The following is a 22,204-nucleotide window of genomic DNA, read 5'->3' as shown; positions in this document are numbered from 1 at the left end:
GTTAATATTTCGGACAGAACTTGGCGGTATGGACAGAAGATGAGCTGACTAACAGAAGACAGACAGTAGATACAAATTTTTAGCTTTAGAGAAATTGTGTGCCATAGGGATAGGTGACAGGGCCTTAATTTTTTTTTATTGTTTATTTTGTCATGACCAACATGGATTTTCCTTCTCTCATTCACTACTTGAAAATGTGCATTTTATTGTGTTATCCAGTTCCTGATATTTTAAAAAATTCTCTCATGGGATGTGGATGTCCCTTTCTGCTCCATTATTTATTGCGCGTTGGGCAATTAAAAGTCAGCCAGGTTACTTCTGGAGTCACATGTAGGCCAGACCAGGCAGATTTCCTTCCCTACAGGATGTTGGTAAGCCAGACTATAACTAACACATTAGTTACTCTTTGGGAAATGAAACGCTTATGGCCAATAAAGTTGTATCAGAGATAACGGGAACTGCAGATGCTGGAGAATCCAAGATAACAAAGTGTGGAGCTGGATGAACACAGCCAGTAAAGTCTTAGTTTGTGAGACAAAAAGAAAAGAATAAAGGTCATCATAGAAATCCCTGTAGTGTGGGAGCAGGCCATTTGGCCCATCAAGTCTACAGGGGCCCTCCAAAGAGCATTTCATCCAAACCTACCCTATCCCCATATTTCCTCATGGCTAATCCACCTAGCCGACACATCCCTGGACAACATGGGCAATTTAGTGCGGCCAATCCACCTACTTTGCACTGTGGGAGGAAACCAGGACACCAGGAGGAAACGGGGAGAATGAGCAAATTTCTTCACAGACACTCACCTGAGGCTGGAATTGAACCTGGCTCTGTGAGGCTGCAGTGCTAACCACTGAGCCGTCGTGCTACTGCGTGGGGTGTCCGTCTGACGCACAAAAAGAGATGCTGGTGCAGAATAACAGATGTCACCAAAACACAAGCAGATAATTCTGGGATAACGAGGTGTAGAGCTGGATGAACACAGCAGGCCGAGCAGCATCAGTGAAGCAGGAAGGCTGACGTTTCGGGTCTGGACCCTTCTTCAGATAATCCTGTGATTTTTTTTTTCCCAAAACAGCCTTCTCGGTAGAGACAATACCGAAAATTCTTCAAGACAATATTCAGGAGGACAGTTAGGGATCAGACTGGACCTTGCCACAACAAAAGACTCATCAGAAGCAGGAAAGCTGAGTTGGGAAGCTCTTGGTCTTTCTAGGACTGATTAACGCAAACAATCTACAAAACAACACTGCAGCCTGAACAAATAATAACCACAAGACATGTTACTTCCAAGAAATAACTTGCATGAACTATGTTCCACTGTCCTTTCGCTGAACTGCTCTTAAAAGAAAATCAATACACTTATCTACAACTCTTCAAACACAAGATCACAATTATTAGCAATATAAATTTAGCAACCGAAACAACATTAATGACTTGGATGAAGAGACAAAGGGATGCTTGCTACATTTTCTGATGACAAAGGTAGGAGAGCAAGCTGTGAAGAGAGGGTCCGGAAGAATGGAGGCTACATATAAACAAAGGTGGGTTTAAGTGAGGCTTATGATCTGAAAGAGATGTTGGGGAAAATGTCCAGGATGATTAAAAAAGGACATTATCTCAATGATGAGAGATTGCAGAGCTCTGAGACAAAGCACATAGTTAATAAATCACACATGGTCAGTCTGCAGGTACAGCAAGTAATTTATAATCATAGAATCCCTACAGTGTGGAAGCAAGCCATTAGACCCACTGAGTTCAGGCAGACCCTCCAAAGAACATCAGACCCACATCCATTCTATCCCTGTAACCCCACATTTCCCATGGCTAATCCACTTAGCCTGCACACTACAGGGTAATTTAGCATGGGCCAATCCACCCTAACCCGCACATATTTGGACTGTGGGAGGAAACCAGAGCACCCAGAGGAGACCCACACAGACACAGGGAGAATGTGCAAACTCCTCACAGACAGAGGGTGGAATCAAACCTGGATCCCTGGCACTGTGAGGTAGCAGTGCTAACCACTGAGCCACGATGTCACCCATCAGGGAAGCTAATGGAATGGCATGTTACATTGCAGAAGGAATCAAATACAAAAGAAGGAAGGCCACTGTGTGTAGCATTGGTCCTCTTATTTAAGAAGAACATAGATGATTAAGAAGCACTTTAGGGAAGATCTAGCAAGTCAATACCTTTTCTTATGAGAAGAGCCTTTCCAGTTTATCTGTATCTGAATGAGTTTAGAAGAGTCAGAGGTGACGGGATTGAAACTTACCAGAACTGATGGGACTGGACAGGGTGCATGTGGAAAATATTTTTCCCCTTGTGGAAGATTCTACACTTAGGAGTCGCTGTTTAAAAATGTGAAGGAAGGCCTACTCCCATTTGTACTTCATGTGTTCATATGTTGCCTGTTCCAACTATATCTATCCCATTGTCAAAGGAAATAGGAGCAGAGGAGTAGGCCATTCAGCCCCTCAAGCCTGTTTTGTCATTCAGTGAGATCATGGCTGACCTGTGACCTGACTCCATTTCCTTGCCTTTGGCCCATATCCCATAATACCTTTGCATCACAAAAAAAAATCTCACTCAGATTTAAAATTAACAACTGATCCAGCATCCCGTCCCATTTGTGGAAGGGAGTTCCAAACCTCTCCCACCCTTTGTGTGCAGAAGTGCTTCCTGACATCTCTCCTGAACAGTCTGACCTTAATCCTCAGACTGTGCCCCTAGTTTTAGAATCCCCAACCAGTGGGAATAGTTTATCTTTATCTACTCCACCTTTTCCTGTTAGTATCTCGAAGACTTCGATCAGATCACCCCTTAAATTTTAGAGAAAACAGGCCTGATGTGTATATTCTCTCCTCTTAATTTAACCCCTGAATTATGGGTGAGATGGGGAATGGGACGAAACAGATTTACCTCGGCCCTAGTGCAGGCTGGAGTAGATTAGAGGGGCTGGTTGGCTGACTCCTACTCTTATTCTGTATGTTCATGTTCCAGCTAAAACATCTCCAGCTATGGCTTCTCTCCCTAGCTCCACACCCTTATCTCCTGACTCCATCTTAGTTTTGGCCTTTACTCCTGAGTTGTGGGCTATCTCTCGGTGGCTAAGAATCGCAAAATCGATAAAGTGTTAGGGCACAGAAGGATGGCCATTAGGTCCGTTGTCCCTACACTGGTAATATCAGCGAATGCCAGTCGCCAGCTTTCTCCCCCTATATCCCCATGTCACCATTGCTTTCCAAATAACCATCCAATACTTCTCATGCAAACATGCCTCCACCACATCTCCAAACCCTAACTACACACTGGGTGGAAAAAGTGTTGTTTCATTTCCTCCTTGCATCTTTAAATCAGTGCTCTGTCGTTCTTGCTTCTCCCCGTCCGCTCTGTCTAGCTCACCCATGATTTCGAAAAGCTCTGCAAAGTCTCCTCTCAGCCTTCTCTCCACGGAGAACAGTCCCACCATCTTTGATCCTTCCTCATCCCTGAAGTTTCTCATTCCCAGAGCCATTCCTGTAAACGCTAAGCTGCCAGCTGGGCACTGGCTGTTCATAGCAGTCATGCAGCAAAGAAACAGACCCTTCCAGGGGAAAAAAAATAGTCTCGGCCTATTCAGCCTTTCTGTAAAGCGCAGGTCCTCCAATCCTGAAGGGTGTAGCTTATTCTACATTGAAGTCAATTCTATCATTTACCGTGAATGGGTGAGATTAACATTCCACCCATTCCCGGGCCCCAAACCACTTCCCCACCTCCTCACCACTTCGGAATAGTTTTCAGGTCTAGAGTACATTGCCAGGCCAGTTTCTTCCCAAAGTGTGAAGCTGGATGAACACAGCAGGCCGAGCAGCATCTCAGGAGCACAAAAGCTGACGTTTCGGGCCTAGGCTTGGCCTGCTGTGTTCATCCAGCCCCACAGTTTGTTATCTCGGATTCTTCAGCATCTGAAGTTCCCATTATCTCTACTTCCCAAAGGGCATACTTTCCACCCAGTTCAGGACCACTGAGAAGCTGTGCGGTCCTGACCCATTCTCAAAGGTAGGTGGGAGCTGTCGGTAGATGACAGAGATTTATAGAGGTCTGCAGCTCAGAAAAAGACCCTTTGGCCCATCGCATCTGTGCTGGTCAAAAACAACCACCTTAACCCTTCCAAACCCGTTTTCTAGCACTTGGCTCATAGCCTGGTAAGCCTTGGCATCACATGTGCACATCAGAATGATTCTTAGAAGACACGAGGCTTTCTGCCTCAAGGGGCATCTTCACCTTGAGGTGACATCTCAACACGAGCAGCGTGGGAACAGAAAGAGCCTATCAGAGGGGCGGCAGGTTAGTGCGATTCCGCACAGCCCCCTTCTGTTTGCCCCCAGTAAGGGCACCTCCATTCCCCCCCCCCCACCCCGCCCACCCAAGCTGCTTGGCCATCTCATGGAACAACCATTTTCAGTTGGCAGTGAGGGCTGCGGGTGGAAGAATGGTAATTGGCTGAATGGTACGGTCGCTGAATTAATCGTTTCGGGGGTAACTGGCGAACCCGCCTGTCAGGGTTGGGGACAGGCCACCTCCAAGACAGGCAGCCCCCATATCTCTCACAGGGCTGTATGTTGACCTCCTCAGTGTATCTTTAGCAAGACATTCAATTCTACAGCATCTAGTGCTTGCCTTGTCTGTGATACCCCCTTCCCATGAAAGAATATATTCTTAAGCAAAAAAAATGTCTCAGCAGGCCTAGTCAGCTACCTACCCACTTGTGGGCATGTGATCGCCAACATCCCTGCCCAGTGCCCCCACCCTTCAGCTAGCCCAGCTTCTTTGAAAATAACCCTGGTGTAGGACTATGCCAGTAAACCAGTACACCACACCTCCACCATTATTCCTGGCCTCCTGCCTTTAAACCCCATTTGCTGTCCATAAAACCATAAGATACAGGAGTTGAATTAGGCCATTCAGCCCATCAGGTCTGCACCACCATTCGATCATAGCTGATACATTTTGCAGCCCCATCCTCCTGCCTTCTCCCGTTAACCCTCGGCCCCCTCACTAATCAGGAACCTATCTATCTGTGTCTTAAATAGACTCAATGACTTGGCCTCCACGGCCCTCTGTGACATTGACTTTCACAGATTCACCCCCTCTCTGGTGGAAGAAATTCCTCCTCATCTCAGTTCTAAAGCGTTGTCCCTGGCCCGTGAGGCTGTGCCCTCAGGCCCTTGTCTCTCCTACTAATGGAAACATCTTTTCCATTATCTACTCGATCCAGATCTCTCAGTATTCTGTAAGTTTCAATCAGATCCCCCCCACCGCAACCTTCTCAACTCCATCAAGTACGCAACGAGAATCCTCAACTGCACATCTACAAGCAAGTGGGACCTCTACAAGCAAGATGGTCTTCACTTGAACCAGAGGGGTACGATATCCTGGGGGAGAAATTTCCTAAGGCTGGTCGGGTGGGTTTAGACTAATTCAGCAGGGGGATGGGCACCAAAATTGTAGTTCGACTATAGAAAAGGTTGAGAGTAGGGTGGTCCGACATAAAGTTTCAGGGAAGCAAGATGGCACCGGCAAGCAAGAAGTTGGATTGAAGTGTGTCTACTTCAACGCCAGGAGCATCCGGAATAAGGTGGGTGAACTTGCAGCATGGGTTGGTACCTGGGACTTCGATGTTGTGGCCGTTTCGGAGACATGGATAGAGCAGGGACAGGAATGGTTGTTGCAGGTTCTGGGATATAGATGTTTCAGTAAGAACAGAGAAGATGGTAAAAGGGGCGGAGGTGTGGCATTGTTGGTCAAGGACAGTATTACAGTTGCAGAAAGGATGTTTGAGGACTCGTCAACTGCGGCAGTATGGGCTGAGGTTAGAAACAGGAAAGGAGAGGTCACCCTGTTGGGAGTTTTCTATAGGCCTCTGAATAGTTCCAGAGATGTAGAGGAAAGGATAGCAAAGATGATTCTCGACAGGAGTGAGAGAGACAGGGTAGTTGTCATGGGGGACTTCGACTTTCCAAATATTGACTGGAAACACTATAGTTCGAGTACTATGGATGGGTCAGTTTTTGTCCAGTGTGTGCAGGAGGGCTTCCTGACACAGTATGTAGATAGGCCAACAAGGGGCGAAGCCACATTAGATTTGGTACTGGGTAATGAGCCCGGCCAGGTGTTAGATTTGGAAGTAGGCGAGCACTTTGGTGATAGCAATCACAATTCTGTTATGTTTACTTCAGTGATGGAAAGGGATAGGTGTATACCACTGGGCAAGAGTTATAGCTGGGGGAAAGGCAATTACGATGAGATTAGGCAAGATTTAGGGAGCATAGAATGGGGAAGGAAAATGCAGAGGATGGGCACATTAGAAATGTGGAGCTCATTCAAGGAAAAGCTCCTGTGTGTCCTAGATAGGTATGTGTCTGTCAGGCAGGGAGGAAACTGTAGAGCACGGGAGCTGTGGTTTACGAAGGAGGTGGAATCTCTGGTCAAGAGGAAGAAGAAGGCTAATGTTAGGATGAGATGTGAAGGCTCAGTTAGGGCACTGGAGGGCTATGACATAGCCAGGAAAGACCTAAAGAGAGAGCTCAGAAGAGCCAGGAGGAGACATGAGAAGTTGTTGGCGGATAGGATCAGGGTAAACCCTGAGGCTTTCTATAGGTATTTAAGGAATAAAAGAATGATGAAAGTAAGATTAGGCCCAATCAAGGATATTAGTGGTAAGTTGTGTGTGGAGTCAGATGAGATGGGGAAGCGCTAAATGAATATTTTTCAACAGTATTCACTCTAGAAAACGACAATGTTGTTGAGGAGAATACTGAGATACAGGCTACTAGACTAGGTGGGATTGAGGTTCACAAGGAAGAGGTATTAGAAATTCTTCAGAAGGTGAAGATAGATAAGTCCCCTGGGCCAGATGGGATTTATCCTTGGATCCTCTGGGAAGCCAGGGAGGAGATTGCCGAGCCTTTGGCATTGATCTTTAACTCGTCATTGTCTACAGGAATAGTGCCAGATGACTGGAGGATAGCAAATGTGGTTCCCCTGTTCAAGAAGGGGAGTAGAGACGACCCTGGTAATTATAGACCAGTGAGCCTTAACTCAGTTGTTGGTAAAGTGTTGGAAAAGGTTATCAGGGATAGGATTTATAATCATCTAGAAAAGAAGAAATTGATTAGGGATAGTCAGCATGGTTTTGTGAAGAGAAGGTCGTGCCTCACAAACCTTATCGAGTTCTTTGAGAAGGTGACCAAAGAGTAGATGAGAGTAAACCGGTTGATGTGGTGTATATGGATTTCAGCAATGGCGTTCGATAAGGTTCCCCACAATAGGCTATTGTACAAAATGCGGAGGAATAGAATTGTGGGAGATATAGCAGTTTGGGTCGGAAATTGGCTTGCTGAATGAAGACAGAGGGTGGTAGTTGATGGGAAATGTTCATCTTGGAGACCAGTTACTAGTGGTGTACCGCATGGGTCGGTGTTGGGTCCACTGCTGTTTGTCATTTTTGTAAATGACCTGGATGAGGGCATAGAAGATAATCAAATGTGAGGCTGGATGAACACAGCAGGCCAAGCAGCATCTCAGGAGCACAAAAGCTGACGTTTCGGGCAGATCAGCTTTTGTGCTCCTGAGATGCTGCTTGGCCTGCTGTGTTCATCCAGCCTCACATTTGATTATCTTGGAATTCTCCAGCATCTGCAGTTCCCATTATCTCTGAGGGCATAGAATGGTGGGTTAGTAAATTTGCAGACGACACTAAGGTCGGTGGAGTTGTGGATAGTGACGAAGGATGCTGTAGGTTGCAGAGAGACATAGATAAGCTGCAGAGCTGGGCTGAGAGGTGGCAAATGGAGTTTAATGCAGACAAGTGTGAGGTGATGCACTTTGGTAGGAGTAACCGGAAGGCAAAGTACTGGGCTAATAGTAAAATTCTTAGCAGTGTAGATGAGCAGAGATCTCGGTGTCCATTTACACAGATCCTTGAAAGTTGCCACCCAGGTTGACAGGGCTGTTAAGAAGGCATACAGTGTTTTAGCTTTTATTAATAGAGGGATCGAGTTCCGGAACCAAGAGGTTATGGTGAAGCTGTACAAAACTCTGGTGCGGCCGCACTTCGAGTATTGTGTACAGTTCTGGTCACCGCGTTATAAGAAGGATGTGGAAGCTTTGGAAAGGGTGCAGAGGAGATTTACTAGGATGTTGCCTGGTATGGAGGGAAGGTCTTATGAGGAAAGGCTGAGGGGCTTGAGGCTGTTTTCATTAGTGAGAAGAAGGTTGAGAGGTGACTTAATTGAAACATAAAATAATCAGAGGGTTAGATAGGGTGGATAGGGAGAGCCTTTTTCCTAGGATGGTGATGGCAAGCAAGAGGGGGCGTAGCTTTAAATTGAGGGGTGAAAGATATAGGACAGATGTCAGAGGTAGTTTCTTTACTCAGAGAGTAGTAAGGGAATGGAACGCTTTGCCTGCAACGGTAGTAGATTCGCCAACTTTAGGTACATTTAAGTCGTCATTGGACAAGCATATGGACGTACATGGAATAGTGTAGGTTAGATGGGCTTGAGATCGGTATGACAGGTCAGCACAATATCGAGGGCCAAAGGTCCTGTACTGTGCTGTAATGTTCTGTGTTCTATGTTCTATATGATAAGCCCTTCATCCCCAAGGTTATTTGTTACGCTTTGGAAGTTCTGCCTCATGTCAACATTAAGGACTAGACTGGATAGGTGTTGGGTGTGAGATACAGTAAAGAAATGTCGCCAACTTATATAAGGACTGCTGCTCACATGGTAGGTATATATGACCAACCCAAATGTTGTTGCGCTAGGATTTCAGTGCCGTTCTGAGTATAGCCACCTCTTAGCCCTGCCTTAAACTTACCCTCCATTGGATGGCCATTTGACCAAATAGGAATTTGCCTCATGAGGAATGGTTAAGCAGGTTGGGTCTTTAACCTTCAGGAGTTTAGAGGAGTGAGGGGTGACCTTATTGAAACAGAAAAAGGTCCTGGGGGTGTGGGGGTTTGAAGTGTGGATGCTGTGAGGATAATCCTCTGCGTGGCAAAGTCTATGACTAAGGGCAGTGTCTAGATCTGGGGGGAAGGCGGGTGTCTAGAACTGGGGGAGCCTCGTACGAGGGAACGTCTCAAACTGGCAGCAGAAGGCCAGAACTAGTCGGGGTGGGGGGATGTCTAGAACTAGTGGGGAGGCTAGACTCGGGGGGGGGGGGGGGGGGGGGGGCGGTGGTGGTGTGGGTGGTGGTGGTAGGAACCAGAGAACTACAGGGAGTATAGAACTCAGGTGGAGGGCTGGATTGAATTTTTGAAGGTGCTGTCTAAGGATCTCAAATAATGGAGGTGAAGAGAACTTCATCCATAAGACAGTCATCAGTGTTTAGAATTTGACAGAGTTTAGGTTGCAGAGAGGAATCAAGGATTATTGGGCAGCAGGAAGGAAAGAAGAGCTAGATCATATCGGATGCCGTGATGTAGAGGTGCCGGTGTTGGACTGGGGTGGACACAGTCAGAAGTCACATGACACCAGGTTATAGTCCTAACAGGTTTATTTAAAATCACAAGCTTTTGGAGCACTGCCCCTATATCAGATGAGGCCCCAGAGGCTGGTTGCTGAAGTCACTTCACTGCCGAAGGAGCAAGGCTCAGATAGCTTGTGTTTTCAAATAGACCTGTTAGGCTATAACCTGGTGTTATTCGACTTCTTATTTGCAGACTATACGGGCTGAATGGCCTAATCCTAGTTCTTACAATCTCATGTTCACCAGAATTCAGCTGCTCCACACACTATACTGGACTCAGAGCTGGAAAGATAAAGAATGTGCTTGACATTGCTTTACTCCATGAGATATGGAGCTGCTGGAGGCTTTGAGAGATTGTTGGGCACCGCAGGGGCCTGGGAGGTATCCTGTCTCTGGATCATGCGATTTGTCATTCACCTTTTGTGCGTTCCCATTAACGATTAATTTCTGCTTGTGTTACATTTCCCGTCTGTGGCTTGTGATCCTGTATTTTAGATTTAAAAAGATGAGAACCAAGGGACCACAGGGTAAGGATACAGGGTTGGCCGCTTAGGGCTGAGGTGAGGGAAGATATCTTCGCCCGGGGACCGAGAAGCCTGTGGAATTCTCTGCCACAGAAAGCACTTGAAGCCAAAACATTGAATTTTTTCATAAAGGAGTTAGATCTAGAGTCGAAGGGTATGGGGAGAAAGCAAGAACAGGGTTGGATGACCAGCGATAGCTGTGTTGAATAGTGGATCAGGTTGAAGGGCTGAATGGCCATTTTTCTTTGTGCAGTCATAGTCAGGTCATCGCGTGTACTTCAAATAGGAAATAAACTCTTATCCATTGCAATGCTTCACTGAGCTTCTAGTGACAGCTACTTTACACACAGTATTGGGGAGGACATGCGTAGACACAGATCACAGAGACACGGAATATTGGTCGGCAATTCCCTTCAGAATATCCCAGGAGCCAGTATGACAGCTTGAATGGTTAGTGTTTAATAACAGTGTTAAATGATGCTGATATGTTGGACAGCCGTGTCTTAGCGAAAGGCCAGAAAATCCCACGAATAATGCTGTCAATTACTTTAGGAATGCTCAGTAACCCACCTTTAACGCTCATTTTGAGAAACAGGAATTCAGCAAGGGAGGGAGCGAGAAACAAACTGAAATAAGTCCTCCGAGGCTGGTGTCTTATCACCAATCAGTCGTTATTTACGAATGCGTAGCCCTGCGTCCCACCGAGCCCAGTTTCCCTGACATTCGCCCTTTTATGTCAGCCAGGGCTCCCCGATTGGACAAGATTAACAGCTCCAACCAGGGACCCATATTCTGAGGTCCAGCTGGCCGACCTTGTTATAATCACTGTGGGAATGAAAGGACCACTTTTGTTACACAGGGGCATTATTTAAAGAGAATATCAATATTACGAAAAGACATTACATTGATTGTGTTGCTTTCCTCACAACAGAAGAGGCTGAGGCAGGGGATCCTGATTTGAGGCGTACGACAACCTGAGTGGTATAGACAGGATAGATATGGGAGAAACCTTTCCCCTATGTAGACGGGTCAGGAACCAGGGGGCGCTGATTAAGGTAAGGAACAGGAGGTTTAGAGGGGACTGAAGGACGTGTTTTCTCCCTGACTCACTGTCTGAAAGGGGTGATAGAGGCAGGAATCCTCAAGACACTTAATAACTCTTTAGATGAATATTTGAAATGCCACAACATACAAAGCAATAGGGAAAGTGCTGGAAAATGGAATGAGAATAAAGGGATGATGGATGATTGGCAGGGACACAGTGGGCTGAAGGGCCACTTTCTGTGCTGTTGAAAACTCCATGGAACTCTTGACTTTATGATTTTTCTAGTCAACCTCGAGTTGAAAGGGAGCTTGAACACTGCCCTCGGACCTCAGAGTCATAAAGGTCCAAAGCACAGAAGAAGGACCTTCGGCCCATTGAGTTTGCACAATGTGCTTTATCTCTGTCACACCCTCTTGTACATGCACTTTGACCCTCCCTGTCATTCTCTTGTGTGTGCCCAGTCTCTAGGCCTGCCATTTGCAAACTTGAACCTTTTTCTGGAAATTGAAATCCCAATGTGTGTTAGTTTTAACACATCTCTCATCGAATAATGAAGAAGGCATTGGGTGTACTTGCTTTTATTGGTCAGTGCATTGAGCAGAGGAGTTGGAAGGTCACGTTGCGGCTGTATAGTACGTTGGAGAACTGCATACAATTCTGGTCTCCCTGCTATAGGAAGGATGTTGTAAAACTTGAAAGAGTTCATAAAACATTTACAAGGATGTTGCCAGGATTGGAGGGTTTGAACTATAGGGCAAGGCTGAATAGGCTGAGTCTATTTTCCCTGGTGCGTCAGAGGCTGAGGGGGGTGGGGGGGTGCCTTATAGGGGTTTATAACATCATGAAGGGCATGGCAAGGGCGAATAGCCAAGCTGCTTTTCCTGAGGTGGGAGAATCCAAAACTAGACGGTGTAAGTTTAAGGTGAGAGGGGAAAAATTTAAAAGGGACCTAAAGAGCAACTTTTTCACACAGAGGGTGGTGTGTGTATGGAACGGGCTGCCAGAGGAAGTGGTGGAGGCTGGTACAATGACAACATTTAAAAGGCATCTGGATTGGTACATGAGGAGGAAGGTTGAGAGAGATATGAGCCCAATGCTGGCAAATGGGACTAGATTTATTGACGATATCTGGTCGGCGTGAACGCATTGGGCCAGAGGGTCTGTTTCCTGTTGTATGACTTTATGACTCTAATTCTCTACGAATGTGTTTGTGCAAAATGGGAGGCCCGACCTAAACCAGTGAAACCTGAAGTTCAGTCAGTGTTGCAACCGTGAGGCCCTACAGACACCCTGGTGCACACATTGTCAAAGATCTACACATCGCTTAAAGGGCCCCCCCCCCCCCCCCATTTAAACCAGAGATAAGAAGGGATTCCTTCTCTGAGGGGCCCAATTAACCTTTTTTTCTCACATCCCTAGTGAGCAGGGGAGTCTGAATCTTTGCTTCTGTTTAAGGCTGACCTCGACCAATTTGACAAGGGGACTAATTGTTCAGGGGAGGGGGAGAGGTGCTGGCAGATAGTCAGATGGAGGCTACATTGAGGACTGATCTTGTTGAATGACAGAACAGGCACATTCGACCAGATGGCATACTCGTCCTGTTTGTTCCGTTCTTAGGGTATGGTGCTTTAAGGCCACAAGAAATAAGGACAGCAGTTGGCCATTCAGCCCCTCAAACCTGCTCCAATATTCAATAGGATCATGGCCAAACCAACATTCCTGACATCCACTTTCCTGCCCTTTCCCCCTGTAACTCTTGATTCCCTGACTGATCAAGAATCTCTCTGTCTCGGCCCTAAATACACGCAAGGACCCTACCCCCACAGCTGTCTATAGCAAGAATGTCCAAAGACTCTCAACCTTAGGAGAAATTCCTCTTCGTCTCAGCGTTAAACTGGTGTCCCTTAATTCTGAAACCGTGACCTCTGGTCCTAGACTCTCCCATGTGGAGAAACCTCCTCTCAGCACGACCCTGTCAAGTTCTCAAAGACCATTGTAGGAGGCCTAGTGGATACTGGATAGCAAAGTGTGAAGCTGGATGAACACAGCAGGCCAAGCACCATCTCAGGAGCACAAAAGCTGACGTTTCGGGCCTAGAAATGCCAGCTTTTGTGCTCCTGAGATGCTGCTTGGCCTGCTGTGTTCATCCAGCTTCACACTTTGCTATCTTGGATTCTCCAGCATCTGCGCTTCCCATTATCACTAGTGGATACTGATTTACTTTGAGGATATGTGCTTTCGGTTTGCAGGATGTCGAGGAATGTGGGACAACCTCACATGCTGGCCATCAGCACAGGTCGGGGAGATTGTGGTCATGCCTTGCCCATTGCTGCCTGCACTTTTCCTGGACGTGGAAGGTAACTACAGTAACCCAGAGAGAAGGCCTACATCCACAGGCCTCCCACTTTCTAACTTACCCATGTACCTTGTCGCTAATTGCTATTGTACAATTTAACTACATGGTGTTTAGGATACAAGCCCCTTCTTGTTAAGGCTCACTCGCGATTTTTATTTTCTCTACCACTGACACCCAAGTAAGCTCTTAGACTCGGCCAAGGAAAGAGGATTGGTGATGACACACAAATCCAGTCACAAATTGGTAAAAGTTGGCAGAGTGACCCATGCAATGGAAGGACCCAGCCGGCTATTGCACCTGGATCTTCCATTGGTCCTGCCATTGGTGGGGCTGCTGGGAAGTATTTCTGCCTCCCCTATGACAACACCTCAAAATGGAGGCGTCTTCCCATTTGCCTTTTTTTAGTTTTTATTTGTTTCGGGCCCAGTAGTGCTCTTTATTTTCTTTCCTTCCCCCAGATCACCCAAGATTATATTTATTTTGTCCTTTTTTTTAGATGTATTTTTATCTGAGACAGAAAAAAGACAATGTTGTGAATGGCCTTTATTATATACTTTGTTCCACCACTAGGAAAACATCCATGTGCTCAATTGTCTATTAACAAGCAAAGGCCCTGCTTGCCTTTTGTCTCAGCACCAGCGCTGCTGGCTGATTGGCCCAGCAGAACCACCCACCACCCTTGGTCAAGCAGTCACCCTGTCGGCCATTTTGGAGGCTGCTGATGGGAGGATTGTCTCTGTGGTAGCTGCTGGACTACCTCTACTGAGAAATCCCAGCCATTGTATTTATCAGGACTGGGGCAGGGCAGTGTGGGTAGAATTCTTAACGCTCTGTCCAGTCAATATTATTCTGCATCTGCCATCAGCATGGCAGATTATCCAATCATTATCACATTCAACCTTGCTGAAAAGGCAGACATGTTCTCGATTTTGCACTCGTCAGGACACATACAAGAATGCCAATTTTTAAAATGATCATAATAATTTCTACTGCAGGGGAAAAGGTGTTGATTGGTTGGCAAGTCAACTCTGACTGACTGGCCAACATGTTACTGTTATCATGTTAATGTTTGTGACCCTTTGCTCTGTGCTGGAAAATGGGGTTAGAGTGAATTTGCCTGGCACAGACTCAGTGGGCCGAAGGGCCTTTTTCTGTGTTGTAGACTTCTACGATTCTATGCTCTCTACAATTCAAAATTAATTGATTGGCTGCAAAATACATTGGGATTTCCTGAGACCATCAAATGAGCTATGTCAATGCATATCTTCCTTCAAGTTCCTAGACCCTTTGCCTCATTACTGACTCCTCATTATTTCATTGAAGGTGCTATCTGGATGCAAGTTATTGTGGCACAACTTAGTCTCTGTCCAAAAATAATAAAACTGCGCAAAACGTTTGCCTTGCAGCTAACGTCAGCAGGAACTGCACGAGCCAGGGTTGGGCCAGTCTCTCGATCCCATACATCCTGGCCTGTCGATACAACAACACCGCCGTGCCAACTGTCAAAGAGGTTTGTCAGCTTCCTGTTACTGCTCTTCATTGCACAGCTTTACCAAGTCATTAAAAACGCCTCCCCACAATCCTCGATCCCCTCACTAATCAAGAAGCTGTATTAAAAACACTCAATTACTTGGCTTCCATGACCCTCTACTGCAGTAAGTCCGACAGAGTCACCACCCTTCACCATGTGGCCTACTCCTACTCATTTCTTGTGTTCTTGTTTACAAAATTATTCCTGGGATGTCCACAACACTGGCCAGGCCAGCATTTACTGCCCATCCCTAATTTCCCCTGGGGTAGTTATATGAAGACACACTGAGGGCCACATGACTAAGGATAGAAGATCCCCTACCTTCCTTAAAGGGAAGCCTGAGAACACAAATTGGACCTCAGGCTTCACCTCCGCCTTGATCTGTCAGATCTTTACACACTTTCAATCTTTACGCTTCTGGCCCAATCTGTCAGCAGCAGCAGCAGGAAGGATTTGGGTCATGAGAGGGGGAGGAAAAAGAATCACAGGGTAGTTGGAGGTGGGGTGGGTGGGGGGGGTGTGTTGTTGATGGTGAGATGGGGGTGTGGGGTACACAGAGATTGAGGAGGTGTTGGTGCTATCCTGGGCCAATACCTGACCAACAAGAACACTGCTCCTACTATTATAGGCCACATCATTGACTCACCAGACTGATAGACACCACTTTGTCGGCCGCATTGTCACCAGGAAAGTCCCCAGGAAGCAGGCCGTGCGCTCACAATTCACAATTCGGCCAATCTGTTCAGAAGGGCATCATAGGTCCCTCAATATATGGCACCCACTGGGGTCTTAATGCCTGTTTTAGGTGTCTGCCTCTCTTGCCTGACGGTCACACAAAGCAAGATATCCCACTGCCAAACAGGCTCCGGAATGACCAACTATTACTCCTGAGGGCCTCAGCTCACACACACACCCCACACCCTGCACAAAATGACCCCTTTCAAGAGGTGAATGTAGTGTGAGGCAATCGAGAAATTTAGAAAGGAATCCAGAAAGGACAGCTGCTGCTTAAAGAAAAGACTCTCAACCAGTGAGTGAGTGTCAAGAGCGTAGAAATTCGAGGGCCATCAGCAAACAAGTGAAGGGAGAGGTTAGGATAAAAATTTGAAAAGTAGAAGACTGATAGGGCTCAGGATGTCTTGTCATAAATCAAGATCCAAAATAGCTTCTTTCTCACATAGTGAACATTTGAAAAGTTTCATTGGGCGGGAAATTAGCAGCCCCTTCAGAAAAGCAAATCATAAACCATGAGCCAAATGGACACTCCTTGTGCTTATGTTTCACCAAGTGCAAAAAAGATTTTCAAGAATATTGCCAGGGTTGGAGGGTTCGAGCTATAGGGAGAGGCTGAATAGGCTGGGCTATTTTCCCTGGAGCATTGAAGGCTGAGGGGAGTCCTTATAGGGGTTTATAAAATCATGAAGGGCTTGGATAGGGTAAATAGTCAAGATCTTTTCCTCCGTGTACGGGAGTCGAAACTGGAAGATAACTATTGTGAAAACATTCTCGAACGTTTTATCTATGGTTGCTAAATACTGCTCATGCTTAGAAATGCAAGATGGTGGAGTTTTGCATATTAGGGAAAGTTAGGTTAAGCCAAGTATTTTTAAAAAATTAATTCATGAGATTAGTGTGTCCAACCTTAATTAACATTGCTGTGGGCCTGGAGTCACATGTAGATCAATTTACAAAGGTTTAAAAAATTGCGAGGAGTACGGATTGAGTGAATAGCCAAGGTCTTTTTCCCAGACTGTGTCGGCCAAAACGAGGGGCATAGGTTTAAGGTGAGAGGGGAAAGATTTAAAAGGGACAAAGAACCAAGAACAAAGAAAATTACAGCACAGGAACAGGCCCTCCAAGCCTGCGCCGATCAAGATCCTCTGTCTAAGCCTGTCATCTATTGTCTGAGGGTCTATGTCCATTTGCTCCCTGCCCATCCATGTACCTGTCCAAATATATCTTAAAAGACGCTAACGTGTCTGCGTCTACCACCGCCGCTGGCAACACCTTCCAGGCGCCCACCACCCTCTGTGTAAAGAACTTTCCACACATATCTCCCTTAAACTTTCCTCCTGGGGGCAACTGTTTCACACAGAGGGTGATGTGTGTATAGAACAAGCTGCCAGAGGAAGTGATGGAGGCTGGTACAATTACAACATTTAAGAAGCAGCTGGACAGGTACATGAATGGGAAGGGTTTAGAGGGATGTGGACCAAATGCTGGCAAATGGGTCTAAATAAATAGAGGATATCTTGTCAACACGGACGAGTAGGGTCGAAGGGTCTGTTTCCATGCTGCACAGCTCTATTTTTACTTCACACATTCTTTCACAGGATGTAGACATCACTGGTTGGGCTGGACGAGTCTGTGACTCTGCAACTCAGTTCATACTGTCAATGCATTGGCGCTGCTCAAATAAAGAAGCACATTCCATGAATCTTGAGAATTGACTCTCCTCACAGTAACCGGGGATGGGAGGATAGAAACTGGAAAATCAGCCCGACCTGACCGGCAAAAGAATTTCACGGGACAAGAATTTTAAAAAGAAGTACCATCAGCTGAGCTTTTATTTAATAATATTATGCACTTTTAACAATTTATTGCAGTGGTGACCATAGGTGTCACAGTCTAGCAGCAATCGTTTACACTCAAAGTGTCAAATCTGTGTAAATTTTATGCGTTCGTAAATGAGCTTGGGGCAAGCTGATTGTATTTTTCGCTACAGTGCTCCCACAGTTGCTGCCGTTAAACAGTGCTATGGATAATTCTCCCTCTGTGTGCACTGATAATGTCAAGCAGATTGTACTGTGGAAACATTCTCAAATGTTGCTGAATACCTCTGGTGCCTAGGAACGCAAGACGGTGGGGTTTTGCACATGAGGGCGCGTTAGGGTAGCCAACTTTTTTCCAAAATTATTTCGCGGGGTAAGTGCGTCCAACTCTGTTTAACATTGCTGCGGGTCTGAAGTCACATTCCAGGCCCTGGCCTTAGAGGTTTGTCAAATCATGAGGAACATGGATAGGTGGATTAGCCAAGGTCTTTTTCCCAGGGTGGGGGAGTCCAAAACGAGACAGCAAAGGTTTAGGGGGGGAGGGGAAAGATTTAAAAGGGACCCAAGGGACAGCTTTTTCACACAGAGGGTGGTGCAGTGAGCTGCCAGAGGAGGTGCTGGGGTTTTTTCCTCGGTCAAGGGACCATTTGTGTGGGAACAACAACTTAAATACCACCCCCCCCCCCCCCCCACCCCCCAGTTGGAGTGGTGAAGATCCAATCTCTTGAAGCGGAGACAGTGGGCGTATATTTAAAGGTATTGGTGAGCCAGACGAGCGATGGCTTGGGGTATTATCATGAGATTGTTTAATCCCCTCACCCAGGCAATGTTTTGGGCATTCCCAGGTTCAAATCCTGCTGTGACAGTGGCTGCTGGAATTTTGAATTCAATTTTAAAAACGTATCTGAGAATAAGAATCTAATGATGACCAATTCAAAAAGCCCACCTGGATCACTGATGCCCTTTGGGGAAGGCACTCTTCCATTCTTTCAGAGATAGCAGGAACTGCCGATGTTGGAGAATCTGAGATAACAAGATCTAGAGCTGGATGAACACAGCAGGCCAAGCAGCATCAGAGGATCAGGAAGGATGACGTTTCGGGCCGAAACCCTTCTTCAGAAATGGGGGAGGGGAATGGAGTAGCTTTAAGGTGACAGGGAAAGATTTAAAAGAGATCTTTGGAGCAACATTTTGCACAGAGTGGTGTGTGTATGGAATGTGCCATCAGAGAAAATGGTGAGGGCTGACATTTCGAGTCTGGATCCTTGTTCCGAAACATCAGCTTTCCTGCTCCTCCGATGCTGCTTGGCCTGCTGTGTTCATCCAGCTCCACACCTTGTTATCTCACTCTTCCATCCTTGCCGGGGCTGACAAACGGGAGGCTGGAAGAGCACTGTAGGCCAGGCAGCATCTGGAGGAAAGGGGAAGGCGACATTCCAGGTATGACCCTTCTTCAGGGCTGGGATGGCCTACATGTGACTCCAGCCCCACACGCAATGTAGTTATCTGTCAACTGCCCTCTAGGCAATTAGGGATGGATGACAAATGCTGGTCTAACCAGTGACTGCACTTCCAGTGAATGAGCAAATAAAAAGACTTTGCAGGGATTTGAGGAGGATTTGTTTCGGTAGGAAGCAAGTGGGAACCTAAAAGGAATGCACTTTAAATAAATGTTTGAAATGCCATGACCCACAGATAGAGACGGAGAATTGGAATGTGGTTAGTTGGGAGTTTTCTTGGGCTAGCACAGATATGATGGCCCAAATGGCCTTTTCCTACACTTACATTTTCAACATCTGTCAATGACTCAGCCAGGTTTGTAACAGGATGGCATGTGAACCAGATGAGTTTGTGGGGTGGGGTGGGGGTGTGTGTTCCTATGTTCAGCATCTCCTGCTTAAGTGCTCAGCAAAAAACTGAACCAATCAATTATCCAAATACCTCTTTCTTACCTCCACAGAGGGATTTCTATCAAGCTGTGAAGACCGGTTACACCATTGGGCACAGCTTATCCCTCGGTGCTCTGATGACTGCGATTATTATCCTTTGCATTTTCAGGTAGGGGCATCACCAAGGGGAGAAAGCGAGATTTAGGCATCAGGTAATGTCGCTCATTTGAAAGGCTTCAGCAGACGTGGTGGGCTGAATGGCTTCCTCTGGTGATCTGTGATTTGAGACCCTGCGAGGGTTTAGCATAAGTAGAGAGATCTTGCTACATAGAATGTAGAATATTACAGCACATAAGGCCCTTCGGCCCTCCGTGTTGTGCTGACCTGTAAGCCCAATCTGAAGCCCATCTAACCTACACTATTCCATTATCATCCATATGTTTATCCAATGAACATTTAAATGCCCTTAAAGTTGGTGAGTCTACTAATGTTGCAGGCAGGGCATTCCACGCCCTCACTACTGTCTGAGTAAAGAACCTACCCCTGATTTCTGTCCGATTTCTATCACCCCTCAATTTAAAGCTTGGTTCCCTCGTGCTGGCCATCACCATCCGAGGAAAAAGGCTCTCACTGTCCACCCTATCTAATCCTCTGGTCATCTTGTATGTCTCTATTAAGTCACCTCTTAACCTTCTTGTCTTTAAAAAAAACAGCCTCAACTCCCTCAGCCTTTCCTCATAAGACCTTCCCTCCATACCAGGCAACATCCTGGTAAATCTCCTCTGCACCCTTTCCAATGCTTCCACATCCTTCCTATAATGCGGCAACCAGAACTGTATACAATACTCCAAGTGCGGCCGCACCAGAGTTTTGTACAGCTGCAACATGACCTCACGGCTCTGAAACTCAATCCGTCTACCAATAAAACCTAACACACCGGACGCCTTCTTAACAACCCTATCAACCCGGGTGGCAACTTTCAAGGATCTGTGTACAAGGACACCGAGATCTCTCTGCTCATCCACACTACCAAGAATCTTACCATTAGCCCAATACTCTGTATTCTTGTTACTCCTTCCAAAGTGAATCGCCTCACACTTTTCCACATTAAACTCCATTTGCCACCTCTCAGCCCAGCTCTGCAGCTTATCTATGTCCCTCTGTAACCTACAACATCCTTCCGCACTATCCACAACTCTACCGACTTTAGTATCATCTGCAAATTTATTAACCCATTTGATTAGGTTTTGGTGAGAGCACATCAGAAGGAAAGGCAATGGTCTAATAGTGTTTTATTTATCTAGAAAACTCAACTAATGTCCCAGGGGCCTGGGTTCAAATCCCATCGTGGCAGATGGTGGAATTTAAATTCAATAAAAATATCTAGAATGACAAATCTATTGATGACCGTGAAACCATTGTCAGTTGTAGGCAAAAAAACCCACCTGGTTCTCTAATGTTCATCAGGGAAGGAAATCTGCCATCCTTACCCAGCCTGGCCTCTCTGTGACTCCAGACCCACAGCAATGTGGTTGACTCTTAATTAGAGATGAGCAATAAATGCTGGCCTAGCTGATCATGCCCACATCCCATAAGAACATAGAACATAGAACATTACAGCACAGTACAGGGCCCTTCGGCCCTCGATGTTATGCCGACCTGTCATACCGATCTCAAGCCCATCTAACCTACACTGTTCCATGTACATCCATATGCTTATCCAATGACGACTTAAATGTACCTAAAGCTGGTGAATCTACTACCGTTGCAGGCAAAGCGTTCCATTCCCTTATTACTCTCTGAGTAATGAAACCACCTCTGACATCTGTCCTATATCTTTTACCCCTCAATTTAAAGCCATGCCCCCTCGTGCTCGCCGTCACCATCCTAGGAAAAAGGCTCTCCCTATCCACCCTATCTAACCCTCTGATTATTTTATATGTTTCAATTAAGTCACCTCTCAACCTTCTCTCTAATGAAAACAGCCTCAAGTCCCTCAGCCTTTCCTCGTAAGACCTTCCCTCCATACCAGGCAATTTCCTAGTAAATCTCCTCTGCACCCTTTCCAAAGCTTCCACATCCTTCTTATAATGCGGTGACCAGAACTGTACACAATACTCCAAGTGCGGCCGCACCAGAGTTTTGTACAGCTGTAGCATAACCTCTTGGTTCCAGAACTCGATCCCTCTATTAATAAAAGCTAAAACACTGTATGCCTTCTTAACAGCCCTGTCAACCTGGGGTGGCAACTTTCAAGGATCTGTGTACATGGACACCGAGATCTCTCTGCTCATCTACACTGCTAAGAATCTTACCATTAGCCCAGTATTTTGCCTTCCGGTTACGCCTACCAAAGTGCATCACCTCACACTTGTCTGTATTAAACTCCATTTGCCACCTCTCAGCCCAGCTCTGCAGCTTACCTATGTCTCTCTGCAACCTACAGCATCCTTCGTCACTATCCACAACTCCACCGACCTTAGTGTCGTCTGCAAATTTACTAACCCATCCTTCTACGCCCTCATCCAGGTCATTTATAAAATTTTTTTCACATCTTTAATTCTCTGCTCAGCCTCCATAACAGCAAACTCATCTTCCACTGCTGAGCCATGTAGCTAAAATTCCTCATTTCTGGGAAAACCCACTCTCAAAGACCCATGTACCTTTCTGAAACATTAAGGACTGGAATAGAGTCTGCTGGTTGGGGCCTTACCAGCATTTCATGAAGATTTGGCACAATATCCTCACTTTTGGATTCAGTGCCCCAATGAAAACCAGGATCCCA

At 46.2% G+C, this 22,204-nt stretch overlaps 1 protein-coding gene across 1 annotated transcript in view; it reads left to right on the top strand.

Moving 5' to 3' along the window:
- LOC125462931 (vasoactive intestinal polypeptide receptor-like) overlaps positions 1 to 22,204 on the top strand; it is an 89,553-nt gene that overhangs the window by 11,404 nt on the left and 55,945 nt on the right. Inside the window, exons 3-5 of the mRNA XM_059640244.1 lie at positions 13,341 to 13,448; positions 14,854 to 14,957; positions 19,491 to 19,588. Of these exons, the coding sequence (XP_059496227.1) occupies positions 13,341 to 13,448; positions 14,854 to 14,957; positions 19,491 to 19,588 (310 nt within the window). The remainder of the gene's footprint in view (positions 1 to 13,340; positions 13,449 to 14,853; positions 14,958 to 19,490; positions 19,589 to 22,204) is intronic.

This window comes from Stegostoma tigrinum, chromosome 2 (genome assembly GCF_030684315.1).
Source record: "Stegostoma tigrinum isolate sSteTig4 chromosome 2, sSteTig4.hap1, whole genome shotgun sequence".
Lineage (NCBI taxonomy): Eukaryota > Metazoa > Chordata > Chondrichthyes > Orectolobiformes > Stegostomatidae > Stegostoma > Stegostoma tigrinum.
Note: the sequence above shows the minus strand (reverse complement) of the source record. Positions and strands in the feature narration are given on the sequence as shown.